Consider the following 27,162-nt stretch of genomic DNA (forward strand, 5'->3'; position numbering starts at 1 on the left):
CTTATTTTCTTTCCCAGGGTGAATATTCCTGGTTCTGGTTAGTGTTTCATTGGAAAACATCAATAATCATTCCTGCCATTTTCATAATCTCCTATTTTGGTGGGGGCTGTTATCATTCTGGTTGTCCTTCCTTGGGAATGCATTCCACCTTGACAGTGTCCTCATTACAATATGGCATGCATAACTAGAGGCAGTGCTGCAAAAGTGTGAGATAGTTTAGAATACAGTGATAGACACATTTTGTATTGAACATAATTTGGGTTATGTAATTTAATTACTGCAGCCTAAAATTGCATATTCTTCTTTGGTACAGATGATGGAAAAATCTCTAGGAACTTAGCCTGGGCTTGTTTCTTCACCTTTTCTTTGAAGCCAGAAAAGCATATGTAAGCACCTTGACAAATGACATAATGTAGTGGCATATCTGAGTGGTACAGGTATTTTAAACCTAGCTCCAGTTCCTGAAGATGGTGAACATCTGCTGAGAGATATTGTAGAGCTCCACAATGCACTAATTGAATTACTCTTTTCTGGAGTTGCCGACTGCACTAATTGAATTAGAATCTGTGTGTGTGTGTGTGTGTGTGTGTGTGTGTGTGTGTGTGTAACTGAGATAATTCCAACCTCAACCGGAGAGTGTGGGCGATATGACTGATGGTGTGTACTGTGCTGCTATCTAATGGCAGCCTATGGAACTACCGGATGGTCTCCGGGGAAGAGAGTGCAGTCATCTGATCCAGTGTGACCTCAGTCTAACCCCATCCAGTTCAGTTCAAAAGGTCCCAGGATGTATTTTGTAATTCTAAATTTAAGAAGAAAGACTGTGATTAATTTCTTTGTTAAAATTGAAGATATATTTTTATTAGACATATTATTTCTATGAAGTATTAAGTTGCAAATATTCAACTGAATCAAAAACTTCTGTTTGCCCTGGCTGGCGGAGCTCAGTGGATTGAACTCAGGCTGCCAACCAAAGTGTCACAGGTTCAATTCCCAGTCAGGGTACATGCCTGGGTTGCAGGCCATGACTCCCAGCAACCGCACATTGATGTTTCTCTCTCTCTCTCTTTCTCCCTCCCTTCCCTCTCTAAAAATAAATAAATAAAATCTTAAAAAAAAACAAACTTCTTCTATTTTAATTGGTGAAAACAAATCTAAATGTACTAAGTCAGTAGATCATTTTTTTTCATTCTGCATTTCATATGGCGTGAATGTGAAAAAGAATTGTCTTTATGAAATGCCTTAGCATTTATAAGGCACAGGAAGAAAGAATGATATAGACTGATATAGGGTTTGTGTTCTTAAGTAAAACTTATTCCTGGTGTCAACATACTGAAGTGAGTCAATGTAAGGGTATTATCAAATTTTGCTATATGTAATTATGGTTACCTAAAATTTAAAAAAATTGTTATAGAAAAAATGTTTTAAGTGTAGACGTATCAGAGCAAGTTCTACAAATCTAATTATCTAAAATTTAACTTTACCACAAATTTGGGTAAATTTGAAATCCTCTGAGAGAAGTAAGTAATTTTCTCCTTTTCTGAAAAACAAACAAACAAAACCAGTCTGTTCGTCACAATTTAATGATTTTTGTAAAACATAAAAATATAATTTTTTTTAAGATTTTATTTATTTTTAGAGAGGGAAGGGAGGGAGGGAAAGAGAGAGAGACAGAGAGAGAGAGAGAAACATCAATGTGCGGTTGCTGGGGGTTATGGCCTGCAACCCAGGCATGTGCCCTGGCTGGGAATCAAACCTGGGACACTTTGGTTCCCAACCCGCACTCAATCCACTGAGCTACTCCAGCCAGGGCAAAATATAATTCTTTACAACTTTAAAAGCAAATACACTGGGGAGAACTCAGCATGAACTATCTTTTGATTCAGTTGAACTCTAGGCATTCTAACTTGTAAAAATAACCCTTAACAGAAAAATACTTATGTATAATCACTTGCTTTATAAAACATTTATCTGTGCATGTAATACCACTTCAATAATAGAAGATTGCTAATGGTTACCTTTTTGAGCATCTAAAATTATCTCATTCAGTCCTGTCATATGAAAGTAATATAAAGCATAAAAAAGTTTAAATCTCTATTATCACTATTAAAATAAAATGTACATTTAACTATTTCAGTATCTTGTAGGCTAGTTTTTTATTGCAAGATTGAGCTACTTAGGTCTGTTGCGCAAATAACTTCAGTTAAAATGACTGCAATACGTGATATGCACTCTTTAGATAGGCTTTAAGGACATTTTACTGATTTAGAAAATGCATTTTGGCACCTTGTAGATCTAAAGGTTTACAATTAACATTGCCATTTACAACTACATACTTAATTCATATAGAGTACTTTCTGTGTTCCAGGTACTGCACATAGTATTGGACGTAAATTAAGATTCAGACCTGGTCCTCAAGGAGCTTATAGTTATTTATTAGATATTAGTACATATCTAATAATTAGTACACAGAGCCTATGTAGTAGGCAGTATGCATATACAGAGGTGGGCAAAAGTAGGTTTACATTTGTGAGTATGCAAAACAGTTTATTCTTATAATATTAATTATTGTATTATTTTCTGTATGAACAACTGTAAACCTATTTTTGCCCCACCCTGTATAACTCAAGGGTGGGAGACTAGTACTGTGAATAACCATTAATTTCATGTATTTTTTCCCATTTTTGAACTAGAGTTTTGGCTTAATAACAGCTCTAAGGAAGCAGTATGCTTATGTTCATATCAGATATAGTTCACCTCAGCAAGAAGAGTGACGCACATATTTCAGACTAGTCTGTCTCTTAAATGATTTTTCATTTTGCCTTTACACACCTTCTAAGGGAGCAGTAGTTTGTTGTTGTTGTTGTTGTTGTTGTTGTTAAATAGCTTTACATGTAGCTTGAAAAGGGACAGATAACATTTATTTTAGTGCCTCCTACTGGTGATCATAGATTTTTTTGATCCTTGTCTCCAGAATTGGTAGTGCCCACTTGTGGTTTGGTACTTAATTCAGGGCTCCTTCTAAAGCTATAAATGGGAAAGAGTCTATTGCATAGTAGGTATAAAGTACTTCTTTAAACAGTATTTCTAAAACCTAAATTGTCCTGAGACCAGCTCTTGATATAAAAATTCATAGAAACCTGTTTTTCACAGAGTGTGGTAACTTCTTGCCATAGTGCTGTAGTGTTAAAATTCACATTGGCCAGGTTGTTCTGTAAATTAAACACTGACAGCTACCCTCAGGGGAACAGCCAATGTATTTATGATGATGTGCTGATTACACAAAATACACTGCAAGCAGAAAACAGCTGCAGAGAACAAACCTCTTAAAAAGAATACAATTACAAATAGCACCCTCAGTATTTCTAGTGGTGAACATAGAAACAGCATGCTAATGCAGGTTCTTACTTAGTCTGCCTGCAAACAAAAAAATCTGAAGGAAAGACGTTAAATTATAGTTGATTGTACATGTGGTGCCAACATAGCAATTGAACAAATTTTGTTTCTGAAGAGCATCTATGAGTACACAAGTTTCATGTGTGAAGTCATCTACCCCTCCCCCCACCATCTTTTTTGTTAGGTTTTATTAGCGTTTTTCTCATATACAGTAAGGCATGGTCTTGATGTATTAGGGGTTCTGGACATTTAAATGATATTACACAATGAGGTGGGCAGGAGAGTATCTAAATTGCTTTAAAAACTGCTGTAGAAACTAGGCATTAGGGTTTGGATATCAACATTTCATTTGAAGATATAGCTTTTCACTGTTCATAATGCTTTGAGGATGTTTGCCCTTGGAATTAATAAAAAGAGTCATGATTCTGTGTCTCTGGTAAGGTATTTGTAATTTTTTAGATTATCTTTATTCCAGAATATAGTATTTTAGGACACTGGGATAGCTGGGTGATTACATATTTTTAAGAGAACCAACTTTCAAGTGTGTCCCCTTTCATCCCTGCATGTTCCTGGTTACTTGCAGACAGGTAAGCAGATTAGAAAGAATTGTTTTCCTTGTTTGAGATTTTTTTTTCTGTTACAGTTTACGGTTGGTATCTATGAAGTATTTTAACTGCTGAGCATGTTTAAATTGGTACAAAATATGTTGATCTTCCCAGACATAAATTTGCTCAAGCCAACTGTAAGGTATAGCAAGGGGACATAGTGCTTGGAAACAGTTCACTTCACCCACCTGAAACTAAGAATCAACTCTTCAGTATATGGATCACTGGTATGTAATAATCGACTATTATTGGTCTGTCTGTTGATCTGTTTTTAAATCAGTTTGGAACCTCCTGGAGTTATTTTCTTGCTCTGCTGACATCAATCCCTTGTGGCAGAGGAGTTGTGTATAACTGCTTTGGTTTAATCAATAGAATAATTGATAAACCAGATAAGATTTAAACTGATTATAGCCCCAACAGAATTCCCTAGAGGCCTTGGACTCTCTTAATTTTGACATGTGTGTTGTGTACCCTGAGGATGAAGTGCAGTTTGAATTATCTGCTTTTATTTGCTTAATGACGGGGAGGGTGTTAAAGTCAAATGTTTAATTAACCCAGCAATGGGCTGCGTTGTCACTTACACACAGCTGATTGAGATATCTCATGGAGAATACTGAATAGGAATGATAATGTGGCACTGGGATGGAAGATTGCTTTTTCAATCCATTTGCTGGGTCACTGCTTTGAATGTCTTATTGGATGAAAGGCATTCAGCCTGGAGAAAAAATTCACCATTTAAGTACATTTTGTTCCCTTCTCTCCCTCTAACCCCCTCCCTGCCCAGAAGTTAACTAAAACAGATATGTTCTAGGTTTAATAAGCCATTCGAGAACTAGTAAGAGATCAAGGTAGTCAGTAGCCTCAAGCTACATAATCTCCTGTGGAAACGGAAAAATCCTGCTGGCCTCCTCGGTATTCTAAGTGTGAGCTCTTTTGTCCCTCATATCCCTTGTCCCTTGCCATTATTGTGGAGTGGTTTTCGGTTACTTGTGTCTTGCTTCTCTTGGTAGCGTGTGTTTGTTGTGCAGCCACCTCTGTGGCCACGGGCAGACCTCCTTCTCTTGAAGGAGCATGGTCTTCATTACGTTTTTGCTCTTTCGTGCAGCTGGCTTCTATTTGGTTGTATTTTTGATCAAATATTATATTGAGATTGTTGAACTTGTTAGATGAAAATGTGAAGCATATAGATTCTTGTTACTTATGCTACTGCTATTATATAAACGATTGGTTTTACGTATATTTCGTTTTGTTGGGAGGTAGTTTGCTTTTTCTGTATGGACTAAAAAACTAGGCCAGGAAAGATCTAATAGCCCACACCATCAAAAATGCAGTCCAGGCAATTGGAGTTTTAATGACTTGCTGCCCACAAAAAGATCCCTGACTAGCTTTACAATCAAATGTAAAATTCTTTGGAGGCGTATTGAGCAAAATTTCAAAAAATTGTATCATGACTTTCCTTCTTTGTAGTTCTTATGTTTGTTCCTTCTGTCCTCCAAAGATCTAAACCAGGAATTTACTAATTTTTTTTTCTTTTCTCTAGTAATTTGTATTCCAGAGAGCACAGCAGGGGGAAGGATACAAGATTGATTTTTTTTATGTGTATCCTCTTGAAAGCATAGTCTGGGGCATGACTACTTGTGTGAGGGGGGTGGCTGTTACAAAGCAGTGGAAGCATGCAGCTGGTTTTCAGGCTCAGGTTGGACTTTTGCAGGTCAAGGCAGACCAGATGAGTAGCTTATCTTGAGGGACATAAGTAATAGACCAAATATAGAGCAGCTATTTCAGGAATCATGTAGGTCATTTAATTATCCATTATGATTGAGTGGCTAATGCTCTTTTGGCAATTACATGACCTCTGTTATTCTTGAAACCTTTCCAGGCTCTCGTGGGTCAAATGACCCACCAGTCAGTGCTTACAGACTTCATTCTACCCAGAAGGAAAGGAGATGCTGGAAACTACTGGCATTTAGAATTGGCTTTGCTTTCTTTACTGACCCACTACCCAGAATGTCCTTTGTACAGCAGTGATAGGCAACTGGTTTTGAAGTCAACTGTTCCTTCATTGTCTGCAGGAGCAAGAAGTACAGTGGTTTCCACAAGAGGGACTTGCGGCAAACAAAACAAACTTTAATACCAAAGTTGGCTATTAGGCTATTTAAAGGTTCTGTACTATCAAAACCAGTATTTATGGTATTGAAACTAATGTTTGATATCTGTTAAACCAATCACCATTACCAAACTCTGAAGTTAGTGATTTTTTCCATAATACAACAAAGTGCTATTGATGATACTAAGAGCAGATTTTAAAAGATCATTGATTAAAATTAGCACAGTTTAAATTAGCCAATCATTTAACTAAGTAATTACGGTATTTTTAAAAAAGATTTTACTTATTAATCTTTAGAGAGAGGGAAAGGGAAGGAGAAAGAGAGGGAGAGAGACATCAATGTGTGGTTGCCTCCTGAGTGCCCCTCTACTGGGGACCTGGCCTGCAACCCAGGTATGTGCCCTGATTGGGAATCAAACCACACACCTTTGGTTCGCAGGCCTGTGCTCAACCCATTGAGCCACGCCAGCCAGGGCTGTGGCAAGTAATTAAACAAAAAGGCTATTTTAAAATTGAGATGCTGGTCTAAGACAGAATAATTCTAGAACATTTGGATTGTTTGTCACTTCTTTCCTTAACAAAAACATCATTACTGTTTCTAAAGAAAACACTTTTTTCCTACTAAGTAATAGTAAAACTTGCTTTTGGTAGTTGTAATGACTTATCAAGTATCTGAGAAAAGAATGTCAATTTCTTTTGATTCTTTAGATTAAAAACAGTTATGGTGAGTGACCTGGCCAGGTTGCTCAGTTGGTTGGAGCATCATCCAACACACCAAAATGCTGCAGTTTCAATTCCTGGTCAGGGCACATACCTAGGTTATGGGTTCAGTCCTCTGTTGGGGCACATATGGGAGGCAACTGGATCAGTGTTTCTCTGTCCTTCCCTGCTCCCACACTTCCTTTCTCCCTAAAAAAATAAAATCAATAAATGTATCCTTGGGTGAGGATTTAAAAAAAGAATACTTATGGTGGGGGAAGGTGAACACACCGTAATCAAACTATTTGTAGGATTTCTCAGAAATGCACAAAATTGTGTATACTTAGTAAAATGGCAGATTTAAGGTAACCATTCTCTAACATTCTAATAGTGTAAGACCACAGTTAAGAGAAAAAATTTTATTGGAATAACACACAAACATATCCTTTAAGTAGAAACCATTTTCATTGTTACAGAAAAAACAAACCTATAAGGTTGTCTCTCCTGGGGCAGTAAAATTAACCATCTTTCCAAATAAATTTGTTCAACTACTCCTGGTAGAAATCAAAGTTAATCTGTTTTGGTTTTATTTTCATTTTGTTGTTTGGTAATATTAACAAATGAAAAACTGAAGACATTAATTGGTGTGGTTAGCCTTTGACCCTTTAGAAATAGAAGCCTTCTCACTTAAATTTTAAATCCTTTAGGCCAATTCCACCTTGGTGTTTGGCTACTTAGAGACCTATGATAATGCAGTCTGTGTGAATTATGTTAGCTGTTTTCTGTTTAAAAACATATTTTCCCTCATTGTACTTTTAAAAACATTTTGTAGTGGCAATGAACAGAAAATGAGAAAGCAGAATTTATAGTAAAAGCAAAAGTTATAGCTTAAATTCAAATATCTTGAATAAGGGATATAGTTAGTGTTCTTGGAATTTTAAGAGGAAAGCAAGGGATATGAAACAAAATGTGTTGTTTGATTTTTTTAATTGATAAGTTGTTATTCTTTAAGGCATACCCTTTAATACCTATGTTAGACCATGTTTTTTACACTTAGGAACCAGAAGTCTATATGAGTCAATGAGACTCATATTTATAAATATATGAGATGGTATTTATAAATTTAAAGAACTGAAAATTCATTAACATTGTATAATTAGTGGGAAAATCTATAGGATAATAATTCCATGGATTGTTTTTTTTACTTTGTTGAAATGATCTTAAAATGTCCTTTTAATTTTTCGATTACAATTGACATACAATATTATGTTAGTTTCAGGTATAGAGCATAAATAAATAATAAGAAGAAAAAAGGGAGTGATTAAATAAGGGACCATTTACAATAGAAATATACACCTAAACATAAATCTTAACTTAGTCCAATCTGGTTTTTAGAAATTTACTTATTTATGTGGTATGATTTTATTTTCATTCCAAAATGGGTTGACATGTGGGGATATTACGGTTTAAGTGGGTAGACATTTGGGGATATTATAGTTTATCAACTCATAGGAACCTTAAATTTCTTTCACAATATTGTTGAATTGTAATAAAATGGGGACGCCAAAGCAGGGAAGAGATCCAAGGTGATGAAAGTCCTTTAGCAGAAAACTAATCAGGAACAAGGATAACAGAAATAACCATTCTGCAGAGAGAAGGGATTTGGGCATTATGTCCTAAGGGTTCTGTAGTTCTTGGTTTTGAAAAATTAAGAAGATCTACAGAATGCAGATGTCTTTGAGTTACAAAAATAACCAGATGTCCTTATTAGTAGAAGCAAATGTTTGCCTCTTAATTTACACAAAACTATATGCAGAGGATCTCTGGGTGAAATATTGTGTAAATATGGCAGTGAAGAAAATGGTGGTATGAAAGGATTTGTCCTATACACCTAATCATAAAGATTTTATCTTGAAAAGGAAAAAAAGAATCTTTGTGATTTATGTAGATTTAAAAGCAAGAAAAAATATGTAGATTTAAAGGTTCACGTGATAGGTGAGCTTTTTAAAAAACTTATTATTATTATATATGTTTTTCTATCTCAATTCCCCCTGATGAATTTTTTCCCTGATAAATTTTTATTCATTTTACTGAGCTTGTTTAACTACTTTGTGTGCTGTCATTGTATTTTAAACAGTAAAAACATACGTATGAAACTCATTTTTTTCTGAATGAACGATAGTCATCTTAGTTCTGTCAAGAAAAACAACCTACAGTAGTATATAAAAGCCCCCTTTGCAAGCCAGTTGGGGTTTTAAAAATATTAAGCTACATTTTATAAATAGGTGTGGTGACGCATTGGGATGTTAAACAGAATAAAATGTTTTAAAAAAAAACTACCTGAAAGGGCAAGGTATGAAGTATTTTTGTTTGTTTTTAAATTAAGCTTTTAGTAAAAAAACCTTTAGAGTTTAAATGGACTATTACTTTTGATATGGAGCATATTAACGTAATTACAAACTCTTTTGTATACTTACAGTTATTGCTAAGTTGATGTTCAAACCTTTGATTAAGAAGTCACAAAGCTGAATGTGTTCTGAGTGCTGTGTAATCTCCTATTCACAAAACAGAGATAACTGTTTTAACCTTTTTTGTCTCCACGTTTATTGGTAGAAATTTGTCCTTCTATAGCTATACTTTTAATGGTGAAATATTAAATGCTGTATTATGATATAGTCTGTTACTTGAAAGTTAACAAAAGCAATGCTGTTCCTTCATGCCCTTGCCTTGTCACCCTGGTGCAGCTCCTCTCTTCCATCCTTATCAGAGGATCTCAGTGCTTAGTTGAGCTTGTTTATCTTAAAAGAGCAGGAGGTAGGCTTTTAGGGAGTCAGCTACATGTTCCAGTATAACAGGCACCAATGCTGTTTGACTTGAAAAACATTTGATCTCTTACATTAACAGCCCATGTCACTGTAATAGGGACTACAGCTGGGCTGTTGTTCAGTTTTCTATTATTTTAGCTTTGAAATAACTGTTAGTGCTGCTCCAAAATCTTCGTGTTTAAAATTGTATACTGGCTGTCCCCCCAGGACTCGTAAGTAAACAAGGTGATATGTGTGGCCAGAGGGAGCATATTTTGTTAGCTTTGTTTTAAATAAGAACCTTGCCTATCTATAGATGGTTTTTGTCGGATCTTTGAGAGTGTGCTACATGACTTTGCTTGTGTAAATTTGCAGATAAGCAGTATTGTAAAGGAGATTTTTGTTTGTTATCAATGTAATGGTCAGTAACTATTAATTATGAACGTTCATATTTTTTTCTTGAATAAGAAAGCATTTAGTTTTTTCATGAAGTTTACCTTCAAATGTCCTGCACAATTTCCATAAGTATAGCAGTTTGTACAGCCGTTGAAGATGGCAAGCAAGAATTTAAGGGTATGTTTGTGAGACTTAAGTATTACTTAGCTTTATTTTTAAATATTCAGTTATTGGTAATTTCTGTGCCAGGAGTAGTTTGACAGTTGGAATCAGGTAGCAGTATTTAAAGACCAGAAAATACAGTTTGTAAAATCAGGTTGTTGTTATCTTCCTTTTTAAGAGTACTTCTTATTTTAATAATGATAGAGTGGCAGCTTGTTATAGTAGTGGTAGAATGGCAGCAGATAATTTTGCTCCTTCCTTCCTACTTCCTCTATTTTTTTTTTCAAGAATCTAGTTTGTTTTCCTGTTCTAATTCTTTTCTGATGTGAGACAACACTACGAGGCCACCTAGCACTTGCTTTGAATTTAACCTAAAATACATCAGCCAGCACAAACATAATTGGTTGAAAGGCAGCCATCTATCTGGGGAGTTCTTCTAAATACTGAATGTGCCATGTGCTTTGACATGACATATCTGTAATATCTCTGAATACAGAGCACTTTCTGCATTAGCTGTAGGTGTTAAAGCAGTAGTGTGTTTTAAGAATGTATGCTGTGCAAATTCTGGCTTGTGAGGTAATGACAAGTGTTTGCCTGAATAGACAATATATTTCCCCCCCTGAGGTCCCCACACACCTAGTTTCCCTCAAGCTCATCATCTCTGTCAGGTTAATCAATAGGCACCGTATGGCAGAGGGTCAGTAATCAGTGTCATCGTGCCTTTAAATCGTGTTGAAAATTTGCTTAAAGCCTGGGCCAATTAACATCGAGATGATGAATGGATGGGAAGATGGGAAGAGCCTGACGCTCAGGGGCTTTGTGAGGAGGAGATGCTCAGCTGTTGAGCAGCAGACACCAGCGAATAAAACCAGCCATTCATGTGAGCTCAGTCCACCCACTCTTAATGATAATGTCAATCTAGCAAAATATATACACATTGGAGTTGTCACGAGTTCATAAATCAAAGGAGTTTGTCAAAGGCATTCAGATTAACGAGGCAGCAGCAATAACAAGTCAAATTTGCATAGAGAATTGCTTGAATCTCAGTAAATTATGATCCTGTTTTTCATTTGATTATTTGCTAATGTCTCAAGAGGGAGAATGATTATATTAGCATGCAAAACCTACTCCAGAAGTAGAAATCTGAGGTATAGAAGACCAGCACACTATGACAATTAATCAGTTTCTGCATACTAGCATAAATGCACAAGGCCCAGAAATGAACTTCTTTTTTATTATTATTTCTCCTTGCTACTGATCCAAATGGTTCAGCTTGACAGAGACTTTATATTGCTTTAACAGTGTTCTGAATTGTGCCTGCAGGCAAGACATAGTTATGCAGCTATAACCAACCTATCCATCTGCCAACCAGATTGGAATTCTCCTATCCAAGGCTTCCATTAACCCCCACTGACAGCTCCAAACAGGATTAAGAATTTGGAAGCATAAAAAATAGTTGTTCTTTGCAAATGTACACAATCCCTTTGCATTTGAGAAAGGCTGCATCTGTAGTATTTTATAATTAGTGTTGGACAGCATATATAGCAGTGGGGGGGACCCACTTGGCTTTTTTTTTTTCCTTCTGTCATAGGGAGTAAGGCAGTACTAATGGAAGTCTTGTGTGTTTGGTTGTCCCTGAGAGTGCTGTCCATTATACCTGGTTCAGTTGGTGTATTACTAGAAAATATCACTTCCTGAAAGCTTTAATTGGTGGATCTTGTTGAAGTTTAGCAGTATGGGTAGGCTCTGAAATGGTTGTGGTTTAATGAGTATGTCAGATGATAAACCTGCTGGACAGCAGTGTTCATGAAAACGTGCCCGAAAACATTCTCTTTCCAGGTCCTTCCTAAAACTCATTCTTGAGTAGGATTCTTCAGTCAGCTTCTGAACTTAAGTGACCTAAATTTGCTCTATTGTGTCCTAGAAGGATTAATTAAAATTTGTTTGAACACATATATATGTGTTTATTTATGTCACCTTTCTTTGAAGAGTTTGAATGACTTTTATGTAGCTAAATTACCTTTTAACTTTGTAGAAGAATTGTTTCTGCTTTTGAAAAGTGTAAGTCATATATATTTAGAGACTATAATTAGCTCCAAATCATATAAGTTAATGGGAAAATATTAATCCAATTACTTTTACCAGTCAAGCCTGCTATAGGATGTTTACAAGTAGCTATTAGAAACTGGTCTCAAGATTTTATTCTTCATGTGAGTTGTCGTTCTACATGATAACAAAGAAATGACTCCATTTTTAAAATGTGTTTAAAATCAGAGTTATAATTCGCTGCAATTTACCATCTTTGCTAAAATGATATAACTTTCCTGGTTACAGAGTCCTTTGAATTCTCCCAATGAAGAATGTGGCATAACTGGAAAATGCTACTTCTGCTTTGGGAGCTGGTTATTCTGTGTGTTCCATCAAAGAGGCTCAGGCACTGTTACACCATCCAACCTTGAGCAAGCTGCTTACTCAAAGATTATTATAAGTCATTATGAGTGACTTGACTTTTCATCACTGTGTAAATTAGTTTAGATTTTCATTTGATTATATAATCAAGTCTTAATTATCCATGTCATCAGGAGTGTGTGTTCGAATAGATAACTGAGCACGGTAAATAAGGCACTTACCAGGTCATGGAGAGTATTTCCCCAGTCATGAAACTTCTGTTTACTACTTTCAGAGTCTCTCTAACTTCTTGTTTTTGACATTAGAAACCTCTGAAAAGTTAGGAATGCTTTGCTTATCCACAGAAGAACTTTTCCTCTTTAATCAAGTGTCTGCAGACTTATTCTGTAAAAGACCTGGTAATAAACACTGGAGGCTTTGTGGGCCATACGATCTCTGTCATGGCTACTCACTTGTGCCATTGTAATGTGAAAGCAGCCACAGACAAAAGGCAAATGAATAGGTGAATGGAGTGGCTAAGTTTCAATAAAACTTTATTTGCAAAAAAACCCAAACCTTTATTTAAAGCAGGAGCTTGATAATTCATGCTAAACGACCATACTGGCATTGTAAGTGGTGGGAAGGGAGGACTGCAGTTGGGCTATCACTTTGAAGTTTCTCTGCTCTGAACATCATTTTTAAAGCTAACTGGACAGTGTGGGTATAGGGTTTCAGTTTTTTGCTTGTTTGTTTTTTATCAAGCCCTTATTATCTATATATTAGCTAATGTGTTGGGAGGTAGAAGGAGCCATAAAGACTTCACCCAATAAGCTTCCAGTTTTATTGGGTAGTTGAGCATAACATACAGATATTTATCTAAGTGTAGACCAAAACAAAATTGTTAAGGAATTTCCAGTAGAGCAAAATGGAGTCGTATGGTTTCTTGGAGATAGCAGTTGAAATTCGCTGTAAGAATGAGTAGGACAGCTCTGGCTGCTGTGACTCAGTGGCTGAGCGCTGACCTGTGAACCGAAGGGTCTCTGGCTTGATTCCAGCCAGGGCACATGCCTGGGTTGTAGGCCAGGTGCCCATTTTGGGGACCTGTGAGAGGCAACCAGTTGATGTCTGTCTCCCCCTCTCTCTCCCTCACTCCCTCTCTCTCTGAAAATAAATAAATAAAACCTAAAAAAAAAAAAAGAAGAAGAAGAATGAGTAGGATTTAAATAGATTAGATAACTTTCTTGTGTTTATAATTATACAGTGAACTAGACTAGAATTAAGGGTTTGTCCAGCCTGAAAGCTTCAAGATCATATCACATATCACTGAGATTATGAAGAAACTTGCTTCACTAGGGCAGAAAATGTATGAGGGAAGTAATGAAGTAATGCAGCAGGAAATTCTGAAAGGTCTTGAAAACCAGGCCCAGAACTTCATATTTAATTTCATAGAGACCAAGAACCACTAAAAGTTTTTGAGGAAAAAAAGACCACCATGACAATAATGGTGTTTAAGAAAGATTAATCTGGTAATAGTATTTAATCCAACAAACATTTTAAAACTCACAGTATATTCTCAAGCTTTTTATGCTGAGATACTGGGAAATGAATACGGAAAAAGAAGCTGATCCTGCCCTGAAGGACCTTACAGTATAGGGTAGGGGGTGAGAAGCTCATTCATACAGAGATATAACATAGAAAGAATAAGTGCCAAAATAGAAATAAAATTGCTAATGCAGAGTTATTAATTTCACTTGGGCCTGTGTAGAATGGAGGGGTGGGGCAGGAGATAAGCATGGACTTCTCAGAGTCTGTTGACTCTTGAATCATGACGTTAGTAGATAATGAGACTGGGAAAGAGGGAATAGAATTAGCAAAGGCACAGAGATGTTTTATTGTGGAGAAGGATAAATAACGTTATGTAAATAGTGCAAGAGACTTTGATGGAAATTTAAGTTGGCCAGATTATAGATGCTGTCCTAAGTTTGGACTTACCTTGTAGGTGACAGAGAGCTATAAAAGGTTTTTGGGCAGGGGTGTAGTGTCTTTTCAGAACAGTGATTTGGACAATATTGTGCAGAATGGATCAGATACAGATGTCGGCAAGGATATCAGAAGGCTATCTAAGTGTAATAGCACAGTAAGAGGGGTTGGTAGTCTAGACTAGAGTATGAGCAGTGGAAATGCAAAACTAGTAAAATAGATGATTCACAGGAAAAACTGAAGACTTGAATTGGCTAGATAACATCAAAGAAAAAAAGGGGGAAGCGAAGTAGAAGTTGACTGAGGATGTAATTGTGGGATGGAAAGCAAAGTTGGAAGGGTAAGAGCTGGCCTAGAATAGGTGAGAATGATAAAACGTTTTAAAATTGGGCACGTTGATTTTGAGACAGTTTAAGTTTAGCATCTAAATACTTTTTTGATGTGATTCCTTTTTATTTACCCCCAGGTTACTTCTAGAAATATTTTATCCAAAATACATCCCTGAGCTTTAATGTATGAGCTTTAGCAATATTTCATTGTATTGACTTTTTCCTACCCAAAGCTCTATTACAGTGTCTGTAGGAGTTACAAACTAAGTGCTTTTAGTTCAAAGTTAAATTCGAAGTTGTCAGTGAGGATTTTCTTCTGCCCCTTTTGAATCTAAGCTAGTAAGTACTGGGCTAAGAGATAAATTTTTAAGTTAATATTAAAGATAACAAGTTCTGTAGTATCTTTTTTAGAAGTATTTTAATATAATGCTACTATTTATGCAATATTGTTTCTCCAGGACTATGCATTCTGCAAGTAGTTGAGTGTAATGAAACTTTCCATCTGAATGTTGTAAATGAGTTGTGGGAAGTCAGGTTTTTCTAGTTGGCTCAGGGTTAAGTGGTACAGTATAGCTTTTACTTATATTTGATGGAATTTCCCCCCAAATTTATTTTTCATTTATCTGACCTCTAGTTTTCTATTTCCTTTTTTTTTTAAAGATTTTATTGATTTACTTTTAGAGAGAGGGGAAGGCATGAGAAAGAGGGAGAGAAACATGCTAGAGATACAATGATTGGTTGCCTCTCACACGCCCCCAACTGGGGACCGGGCCTGCAACCCAGGCATGTGCCCCGACTGGGAATCGAACCAGCAACCTTTTGATTTGCAGGCTGGTGCTCAAGCCACTGAGCTACACCAGCTAGGGCTATTTTTCTATTCCTTAACATATTTTCTTCTAGGTTTCATCTATTTTGTTAATTTTTATTTTGATATAATTTCAGATTTACAGAAAAGTTAAAAGAATAATACAAAGAATCCCCTTATACTTTTCACACAGATTCTCCATATGTTAACATGTTACCACATTGGTTTTATCTCTTATTTATACATACAAATGTATACGTTCACATCCACTTACTATTTTTCTGAACCATCTGAAAATTACAGACATAATATCCCTTTACCCCTAAATGTTTCATTGTATGTTTCCTAAAAACTAGGACATTTTAGATCACAGTACAGATGATCAAAATTAGGAAATTGAATGTTTAAACAAACTGTGGTACATTCATACAGTAACTCATTGGCAATGAAAAGAAGTACTGATACATGCAACAACACAAATGAATCTCAACTGCGTTATACTAAGTGAAAAAAGACAGCCTCAAAAAATTACATACTATATGGTTCCATTATATGACATTTTGAAAAAAAATTGAGATAAAAACAAATAAGTGATTATCGGGGCAAGGGATTGACTATAAAGGGACAGTGCTAGAGAATTGGAGGAGTGAAAGAACTGCTTCACATATTCATTGTGGCGGAAGTTACACTGTGCTTTTGTCAAAACTCATAGAACTATACACTGAAAAAACTGAATTTTTCTGTATGTAAAGTTTGAAAGTGGGGAAACAATCAGGAAATTAACATTAACACAGTGTTATTAGCTTATCTAAAGACCTTATTTAAAATTTTACAGTCCAGTGATGCCCTTTATAGTACCAGATGTCCTAATACTTGCTCAATACCCATCAAAATAAAACAGAGGGTTGGGAGGAAGAAAATTGTGAATATATGTTAGATATAGTTACTACTCATTCTGTTAGGTCAGATCACTATTTTCACTGTCTACTTTCAGTATACAGGAGTTTACCATCAATTTTGTTTCAGCTCCCCTAAATAATCTCCAATCACAAGTTGAATTCAGTTGTCGTGTCTTTTTAGTTTCCTTTAACTTGAAACAGTTCCTTAATCTCCCTTTGTATTTCATGACATTGACATTTTTGTTAAGTACAGACTTTATAGAATGTCCCACAATTTGTTTAGCCTGATGTTTTCTCATGATCAGATCGAGGTTATATGTTTTTGGCAAGGTTATCTCACAAGTAATAATGTATTCTTCTCAGTGTATCATATCAAGAAGTACATAATGTTAAGACGGTGTCTGCCAGATTTCTCTAATGTGAGGTTACTTTTTTCCTTTTGTAATTATTAAGTATGTTATGGAGAAATATTTTGGCATTATGTAACTATAGTGTTGTCTTTCTCATACTAATTTGTGTGATGAGTCTTCCTGGCATTAATTAGTTACCCTTAAATAGAACTTACTGGGCATAATTTAGCTTGATGACCCCGGGCAGTTGTGAACATTGCTTGTTAGGATGCATCATAGTTAAATATACAAGGAATAACTGTGCTGCTGAGCTCTCCTGGGGTGATGTTGGAGAGGGACAGGCTTTGAGAACCAGAGGTGACCACTCTGGTCTACGTGGCCATTTCACGTATACCTCCACCCTCAAGACTGTAGAGCTATTCATCTCTTACTCGCTGGCTTTCTCACTCTCCTCTTCACTATTGGGAGGGCAGCTTACTCCTTGCTCCTTACTTCATGACTGTTTAATGTAACTACCTCTATTGTATGTAACAGCAGAGTTGAATTTTTTTTGTCTTGATTTGCTTTCTCATGCTGGATAGTCCAGGGTTAAAATGTTGGGTTAATCTATCCAAAAAGAACTAGTTGTAACAATGTTTGTTTTTCTCTTTTTCCTGTTTAAGAGTTATGCTTTTTAACAATACAATATATATAATGTTTTTTACATATATATAAAGGTGTAGATAGATAGACAGATAGATAGACATATAGATATATAGATATACACACACACTTTTGCCCTGGTAGGAAAGGAACTCCTCTACATCTCTGTGTCCTGCTCTCAGACAATAATTATCCTTTAAGTTCCCCTCATCTGCTCGTACCTTAGATGTTCTCATAATTCCCACTCAGTAGTTCCCCATCCAAATCAGATAAAATAAAGGGTCAGGAGAAAGAAAATTGTGGATATGAGCTAGATAGTTACTGTTCATCCTCTTAGGGTTCAGATCACCACTTTTCACTGTGTAGCTTAGTGTAGAGAGTTTACCATCAATTTTGTTTTATCCCAAGCACCTGTAGGGTACAAATGTGATTTATAATATCTTCATATAACAAACTTCCACCAAAAAGTAATTAGGCTTTCAAGTTTATTATAATGACATTTTAACAAAACATAGTTAATTTTGAAATGTAGGACCTTACATTGAATTACACAGGTTTTGATTCTCTGAAAAGGTGTTTTATTTAAAGAAAGGTGGAACTTCATGGTTTGGGGAATAGTTACTTCCAAATTATAAGTTTATAATTGAATACTGGCTTAATTGAATGCAGTTATAATTGAATACTGGCTTAGTTGAATACAATTATAATTGAATACTGGCTTAAATTTTTATTACATAAGACATTTAATTTTAGTATTTAAAACAGTGATCTATACTTAAAAAAAACAAGAAAGTTAAATACAGGCATCCCTTGGAGATATCGTAGGTTCAGTTCCAAGCCACCACAATTAAGAGAGCACAAGCATACCTCAGACACATTGCATACTTGGTTCCAGAACACCAGAGCACTGAGTATCACAGTGAAGCGAGCTGTGATCTTTTCCGCTGGTGGAGGGTCTTGCCTTTAGTTTGTAATAAGACTAGGTAGGTGTGCCTTTATACAGATTGACTTTTGCCCTTCTTTGATTCTCTTATGGCATATATTGCTAGTTTCCTTATTTGGAATGTTTTATAGTCATTAACTATATTTCTTCCTCATTTTTTTGTAGATAGTCTACATTCTCTTTTTTAAAAAATGGGGAGAAAAGCAGTTAGAACTCTTAAGTTACTGAGTCTCTGTCCCTTGTACCATAGTATGTTTTTTCTTCTTTGTCTTAATTTTAGGGACCTTTACCTTAGAGATCATCACCACTGTAAAATACCAAGTTAAACTTCATAAGAGATTTCTGTCCAAAAGAAACAGCTTAGTTCCAACAGTGTACAAAGGAACAGTGCTGGCCTGTCAAGCTAACTGAAGGTAATGCACGAAGCACACACACACATTAGCCACAGAGGTGCAAGAGCCTTTAAATGACATTATGTATGTATGCCATTTATCCCTTAATATCTTTTAAAATCTAATATTTAATACAAATCAAAAAGTATAGCTAATATCTAAGTTTAAAATACAGTTGTGATCCTATACTGTATTAATGATTTCATACTTGTATGAAAATTTTCAGGTAAACTCATATGTAGGAGAGAATTTCTCGATATAAAAATAAAGTAACTCCCCACTTGGCATGTGATGAATATGTGTAACACAATGAATATATCAACTGTAAATTTTAAAATATTAACATTACAAATGTAGTTGTGGAAAATAGAACCCAAATAACATGTATTTGTTTGGATTTCCTGTTTTTACCTTGCATATAATGATTTACATGTGTTGATTACCAGATTTTTTAGTGTTAAAATGCACATAACATAAAATTTACCATCTAACTTTTTTTAAGTGTTCAGTCCAGTGGTGTTAAATACATTCATTCATCCTCCATTCATCTCCATTACTCTTTTTGTCTTGTAAAATTGAAGTTCTCTACTCATTAAATAACTCCCGCCTCACCCCTTCTCCCAGTCCCTGATTTTGGTTATTCTAAGTATCTCATATAAGTCTAATCATACAATGTGTATCTTTTTGAGATTGGCTTATTACTTCACTCAGCATGTCCTCAAGTTTCATCCACACTGTCGTATGCGTCAGAACCTCCTTCCTTTTTAAGACTGAATACTATTCCATCGTGCATATATACCACATTTTGCTTATCCTTTCATCCATCAATGGATATTTGGATCACTTCCATGTTTTAGCTATTGTGAATCATGCTGATATGAACACGGATGTGCAAATATCTCTTCAAGACTCTGCTTTCAGTTCCTTGGTGTATATACCCAGAAGTAGAATTGTCGGGTCATGTGGTAATTCTACTTTTAATTTTTGGAGGCACCACCATACTGTTCCCCATAACACTCCCATTGCACGAGAAGTACCATTTTGTGTTCCCACCAAAAGTGCACAAGAGTTCCAGTTTTTCAGCATCCTCACCACTCTGTTTTCCTTTTTTTGATAGTAGCCTTTTTAATGCATGTGAGGTGATATTTCCTTGTAGTTTTGATTTGCATTTCTGAAATGATCAGAGATGCTGAACATCTTTTCATCTGCTTCTTGACCATTTATATTTCTTCTTTAAGGAAATGTCTGTTCAAGGCCTTTGCTCATTTCTTAATTGGGTTGTTTATTATTGAGTTTTACAGCTTCTCTGTATATTCTGTGTTAATACATTAATCCTTTATCAGATATATGATTTACAAATATTTTCTCTCATTCTGTGGGTTGACTTTTTACTCTGTTAATATTTAGAATTCTAAACTTGCTTTCAAATGGACTCCTCCCTCTTCTTAAGTATTTAAAAATCCCATTGACATTTTAAGGTCTTCCAACTGCTGTTTGAGGTGATAGTGGCAAGAATGGGCTCTAATTTTAAACTTCACTTTAAAGGTTGTTTTGAGCTTAGTACTATGCTATTTTTAATAAGAAAAGAAAATAATCCAAGAAGAGGAGGAAGAGAAAGAACTACCTTTTGGGAATCAGACTTTGAGCTCTGTTGGAATGTCATCCTGTCCAAACTTTTGTTGTCTCTGGGCCACACCAGAAGAAGAAGAGTTGTCTTGGGCCACACATTAGATACACAAACACTAACAAAAACTGATGAGCAAAAAAAACCAGTTTTAAGTAAATGTATGATTTTGCATTGGGCCGCATTCATAGCCATTCTGGGCTGCATGTGGCCCACCGGCCGCAGGTTGGACACTCCTGCAAGGCCACAGTTCGATTCCTGTCAGGGCACGTGCTTGGGCTGCTGTTTTGTCCCCCGGTCAGGACACGCATGAGGGGCAACCAATCAATGCTTCTCTCTCACATCCATGTCCCTCTCCCTCCCGTCTCTTCTCTCTAAAATCAGTAAGTATGTCCCCTGGTGAGGATTTAAAAAAAAGTGGCCGTGGTCACTGTGGCTCAGTTGGTTGGAGCGTCCTCCCCTAATCAAAAGGTTGTGAATTTGATTTCAGGTCAGGGCTCATGCCTAGGTTGTGGGTTTGATCCCCAGGTGAGGTGCACGTGAGAGTCAACCAACTGATGTGTCTCTCTCTCCCCTTCCTCTCTCTCTCTAAAAGCAATAAACATATTCTTGGGTGAAGATTTAAAAATGATGGTTTAAGTTTTTACCAGCTAATTTTAGACTGGAGTTTTCTTGTGTCCAGTGTCAGAACCTGCATTTCCAAGTAGCAGTAAACTAGACTTCTAATGAATATGATTTGCTGGGCAACACTTAAATTTAGATAAAATATTTGCCACCTAGATCCCTACATACATTTATTTATATACATGGGCATATGTTTTCCTTTACATAAGTGTATGTCTGTATGTATATAAATCTTCAAATGAATAAATGCATAAATATACATGGTATTCTAGCTTACTGAATTAGAAATGTAATTTAGTTTACTCCCACAGAATAAGATTGAAGATAATGAGAAGTGAATTAAAGCTTACTTTCTTTCACAGAATTCCTCAGAGAGAGAAGACTGTAATAATGGCGAACCCCCTAGGAAGATAATACCAGAGAAGAATTCACTTAGACAGGTATGAAATTCAGTCTTACTTAAAAGGCTACCAACAACAAAACAAAAGACAGGAAACCCTTAATTTGCCATTCTTTAAGCATTGGAGCTTAAATTAATAATACTCTCTCTGGCCCTGATTGGTGTGGCTCAGTGGGTTGGGCTTGTGCCACAAACTGAAAGGTTGCAGGTTCGATTCCCTGTCGGGGCACATGCCTGAGCTGTAAGCTAGGTCCCCAGTTGGAGGTGTGCGAGAGGCAACTGATCGATGTTTCTCCCGCACATTGCTCTTTTCTCTCCCTCTTTTTCTCCCTCCCTTCCCCTCTCTTTAAAAAGAAATAAAATCTTTAAAAAAATGAGTACTCTGAAATTGATATGGCTATAGCCATCAGTTTCAATCAGGTAACATTGTTTTCTCAGTCATCAAAAATATCCTAGGTACACAAGCAAAGGGCAGTCAATTGTTATGAGTAGTGAAAACTAAGTCAAAGAATGAGCTTCTTGTTTAGGAAAAATAACTTGAAACGCTTCTTAAAAGTGCAGATGTTAGAGTAGTTGACTTTAAACCTTATATTTCTTTTAAGATTCTCCATGCATTAAAAAGAATAATAATCAGAAGGGATCTGCCTAGTGAGTCAGCTCCTTCTGAGTAGCATTTGTTTGCCTTTATTAGAAATTAAGGCCATTGTTGATGACAACTTAAAAAAGTATTTTAACTCACCACTGTCTCCACAGTCTCCAAAGATAACACATTTTAGTTAAAAGCTCAATTCCATAGTGCTTTCTTTTTAAAAATTAAAATGCTCAAAAAATATTTGGTCAAGAAAATTTGCTCTTACTGCTAGTAGCAGCAGCCTGTAACATCTTCCATCCCCCATGTCACCAAGAACAAACCCTTACAGTGCTGCGAGAGGATAGGCGTAGCACCTATTCGTTTTTTTGATAAGTGACGTTTTGTTTTTTGTAATTTTTCAATTATACCAGCTTTTCATTTTTAATATAAAATGGGATAAGCATCAGCAGTAAAGAATCATTCTAATTGTATTGATGGCATTATTCTAGAAAGGGGGGGTATCTAATATTTGTTGAGTACCCACCATGAACCTTATACTTATTCCCATTAGTCCTCACATTAACCCTGTAAAGTTGCTAGGTATGATTTCCAGTTCACAGATGGAGAAAATGGAGGCTTAGAGAGAGTAGATGGTTTATTTAGCTAGTCAGTGATCTGAAACCCAGACCCCAGTGTTGCCAGCATGGTGTCTGCTTCTGCCTTCCGACTCCAGTTTACATACAGGGTTTACTTGAAACTGTGATGCTCATTTTTTATTTACTGTATGTTACACCATTATTTGGAAGTAAATAACTGATCTGTAAATGTAAATAAATAGGGCAATATTGAATATTGAGATTTGGAGGTGGAGACAACTGTCAGAAAACAATGACACAACAAAAAGTTTTGGCAACTTTATTTAAGCTAACAAACGAATTTTAACTCTACAAAGTTATAAATTAATTTTAATAGGCTTATCCAGATGGTCCATTTGGAAAATGGATAGGCTGATCTGTTGAAAATTAAACTAAATTTATCTCTCTCATACTTCAAACTGAAGCAAGAGAGAGAATCGTGCCTATTAAGTCCAGCACATACAGATGGACCAGCAGGTCACACATGGGACTAATCTGATTCATTTTAAAAATAAATGCATACATTATTGAATCATTTTCTACTTGCAAGATCTGTTGTGTGCAGTATTTGAAAGAAACGCTTTTTAGCAGGTTCACTTCACCCTCTCCACTTTAATTTAACCATTTTTGTCTTTTTTTTCCCTTCTGGTGCTCCAAAATGATTTTTCTGATTCTGTCAGTGTTGAGATCCAAGCTCTGGAGATTAATTAGGTCAGGAGGCTCTCCCCACCCCCTTTCTTTGTAAAGGGTTTTATCTCCATTCTCTTTGTGAAGAGCATGAACTCAATGTTCTTGGAAAGAGAAATGGCCTTTAGAAACGGGGAAGTAGGAGATCCTCCTGGGGCCTTCAGAGTCTTTTAGCTTCTGGGTGTTTTAACAGCCCCATGAATGCAGATTTGTAAATTTATTGCAGTGCCATCTGGTTTTTTGCTTGAACCAGATTACTGTTGGCTTGTGTCTGTCTATTGTGGTGGTCACTCCCTAGGAGCTCGCCCTCTCCATCGTAGGGAAGAGTGATGAATAACAGGGGTCAATAGAAGCGGGTCACAGGGCAGCTGTCCAGGACTGCCCTGAACTTGATTACCGCACTGCCAATTTTTTAAATGTTGGACATAATATATAAGCTGTTTAAACTCCCTCTTTTCTCTGTTGCATATGACAATAATGAAGTGCCATTTGCTTGTGTTGTCTTCTTCCCCGCCCCCACTTTAGAAAGTTAATATAAGTAAAAAGAAGCCAAGGCTGCCTTTTTAAAAACCTGGTATTGATGTAAGTGGGATTTGCCACATGGAGGCCAATACTTAACTTGAGATTCTCTTGCACATATTTCTAATGGGATTTCAGGAACTCTTGTGCCATTGATTTTAAAATGCTTAGTTACATTCTGACAAGTTTAGTGATATTTTAAACTAATTTTATAGTTTATATATTTTATTCTAAAGTGTGCTTTTACCATTGTTGATACAGTATGACTACTGTGTGTTAACTTGGACAGCTATATAATTATTGGAGAGTATTATTGTAATTCTTACAGACATTAAAAGGATAATAGATATTATAAACCACTTTAAACCGAAAATTTGGCAGCTTAGATGAAATGGATAAATTCCTTGAAAAATACACAACACAAGGTGAAACAAAATTTGAATAGCCCCATGTCTATGAAAGAAATTGAATTAACTATCAAAAGGCCCATATGGCTTCACTGGTGATTCTATCAAACATTTAAGGAATAAATAACACCAATCTTACACAAATTCTTTCAGAAAATAGAGAAGAACAGTTCCTGACTTGTATTGGCCACCATAACCATAATTCCAAAACCTGAAAAAGACATTAGCACAAAAAGAAAATATGGAAGGAGAAAGTCAGGAGACGCCACTTCCTGCATCACCCAGTCATTTTGTATCCCTGCTTTTCCATTTCATTTCCACCATCAGGAGGCAGGAGAGTTGAGTGGGAGGAGCAATGTATCCTTTTAACTTTCTAATAATCTTACAGATTAGTCTTTAGGAATAATCTTACATTTTGGCATTAAGTATGAACTTTTATTTAAAGGATGTACAAAGTAGCTACAATTTTCTTTCTACTTTTATTCCTAAAGTGGGAAGCCAAGGAAACCATAGCAATTGTTTTTACAGCCTTTATTCATATCTGCAAACAAGGGCAAAGGCCTGGGAGGATACGTGGAAGTACTCATTACTTTCTAAAAATGTAGCCTTACAACATGCAACTCCTTCTTTCCTTCATATTGGCGCTAATAGGATCTGTCAGCCCTGCCTTTCTCTGTAATTGAGTAAATTGTGACCTCTGTCTAATCCTTTCCCCACCCCCATTCCCTTTGTGTGTGTGTCCACTTACCATCCTGAGAACGTGGGCAGTGATAAATAAAGCATTGAGTAGAGCTCTCTCATCGCTTTGAAAGCAGCATGATGCCAGCCCTCTAGTTATATTTCTTTAAGTGTTTACGTTTTCTGTATTCTTTCTCTTGTGTAGCTGGAACCCTGGGGATGCAAAGCCATGAGAGAGGCCAAGAAGCTAACAAAGTAGCTGTCTCCCTTGTTAGCTTGTTCCTTTATTCTTTAAAAACAAGATAAAAACCATCTGGCTCAGGGCATTACATTTTCCTCCCTCATGCACCTCTATAGATGGAGACTTCACCTGCAGTGAGGGTTTACATTGATTAGGGAGGGAGCAGTAATTCAAGCTTCCATCCTCTTCAAGGATACTTTGCAGTCTTTAAAGGTGCTGGCTCACTGAGTTAAACTGTCAAGGGAGGATAAAAAAGTATCTTCATCCCAGGAGGTAACAGCTGCCAGGTTTTCAACACCTTGCACGCTGTTGGAAAAATGTCACAATTGTCAGCTGAAAGAAAAATGACTCTGTTGTCATGTTCTGTTAATGACTGGGCCTTATAAAAGGAACTATTTAAGTCTTTAAAAGGAGTAAGTAGCTGTTTTCCTTGCCCACCGTACCCATCCTCCCCCAATTCCTGTTTTTCTAAACATTACCTTGGAGGAGATCCACCAAAAAACAAAACAAAAAAAAAACAGCAGTGAAGAACTTAAAGTGAAAACATCCCAGGATAAGCATGAAAGTGATTGGCATAGTTCCCTTATACAGTTGGATGACTGGGAAGAAAAAGTATATCACTGACACAGAAAAATGACATTATAGTGTGTATTAACACAACAACAACAACAACAACAACAAGTCATTCATAAGCCAGTGAGCTGAGAGAAAGCATACTGTATTTCTGCTCTTTGGAGGACAATTTGTTTTCAAGCAGCATCCAGATGGGTGAATACCATGACATTTCTTTTTTCAAGAGAGCCACTTCGTTTCTTTCTTTAAAAACAAACTCACTGATTTACTTCCTTTAATAGCTCTGCAATGTTCGTGTATGATTGCATTCCCTTCTTTCCAATTTGATTGATGGGGGGAAAGGTTTAATGAAGTCTCTGATATCAGGCAGGCAGGGTTTTTTTCTATTTGTTTTAGGTTAGTCATTTTAATTGTATTGAGTAATTAGAAGGTATACATAGCCAAGGGAGCTTTGTTCTGATAATTGCTCAAGAAAACCCATTCTCTATCTGCTGCTGCTTTTTGTTAAGACATTTCTCCCCCTAGTGGCAATAGTAAGCACTTTGACTTGGCAGTAGGCAAGGTGTAATTGCAATGTGACAAACTATACTTAAGGGACTATCTTGTAAATACTTTAGTTTGGGGTGTTGGCATTATTTCATCATATATGTATGCTTTTTTCCTCTACGAAACTTCCTACCTCTTTTTTTTTTCCTGAAGTGCTTTGGGCTTTGGATGGAAAAAAAATAGCCTGAGATGTTTATTAAAAAAAAAAAATCACAGTGCATCCTGGGTAATGTTTTGCAGCTTGACTTAATTTTAGTCATCTGTTTTAATTACCTATTTATAAAAATGCTTTTGAATTTGTAGACATTATTTAATACTTTGGAAGACGTACCTCATTTGAAATAAATAAATAAATTGTATTTATTTTAAACAGTTCATGTAAAAGACCTTAAAGGTAATTAATGTAGGTCTCTTAAGTAAGACAAAAGTGATCTTTCCAAGTCTGATGAAGTGATTTGTTTATTTAACTTCCCACTTCGGCTGAATCCTTCAGAGTCTAATAACTTTTTTTTTAACATGCTTTGGCAATTTGTGTCTAGCTACAAAAACCCTTCTTCAAAAAGCAGCAATTTAATAACCAGCTTTCTTAAAATTACTTTGAGGAAGGAAGACTATATAGGGGGTTGGTGTTTTGTTTTATTTTTATTTCAGTGTAATCATGCTTTGATAAATTGTGTAATCACTAACTTAGTAGAAAAAATACTATTGAACTCCTGGGTTGCAATGACCATAAAAAGTATATTTTCATATTGAGACTTGA

The 27,162-nt window shown here is 36.0% G+C and overlaps 1 protein-coding gene across 7 annotated transcripts in view; it reads left to right on the plus strand.

The window, feature by feature from the left end:
• BTRC (beta-transducin repeat containing E3 ubiquitin protein ligase) overlaps positions 1 to 27,162 on the plus strand; it is a 181,817-nt gene that overhangs the window by 76,682 nt on the left and 77,973 nt on the right. For 4 of the 7 annotated variants that reach the window (XM_045854053.1, XM_045854056.1, XM_045854054.1 and 1 more), the window contains one exon: positions 21,508 to 21,585. The exons of 2 other annotated variants lie outside the window; for them this stretch is intronic. In XM_045854053.1, the coding sequence (XP_045710009.1) occupies positions 21,508 to 21,585 (78 nt within the window). Of the gene's footprint in view, positions 1 to 18,885; positions 18,919 to 21,507; positions 21,586 to 27,162 lie in introns of those variants that run through there. One more of the 7 variants, XM_045854059.1, reaches the window with a different exon arrangement.

Source organism: Phyllostomus hastatus, unplaced genomic scaffold, assembly GCF_019186645.2.
Source record: "Phyllostomus hastatus isolate PE091 unplaced genomic scaffold, TTU_PhHast_1.1 phas_scaffold_1066, whole genome shotgun sequence".
Taxonomy (NCBI): Eukaryota; Metazoa; Chordata; class Mammalia; order Chiroptera; family Phyllostomidae; genus Phyllostomus; species Phyllostomus hastatus.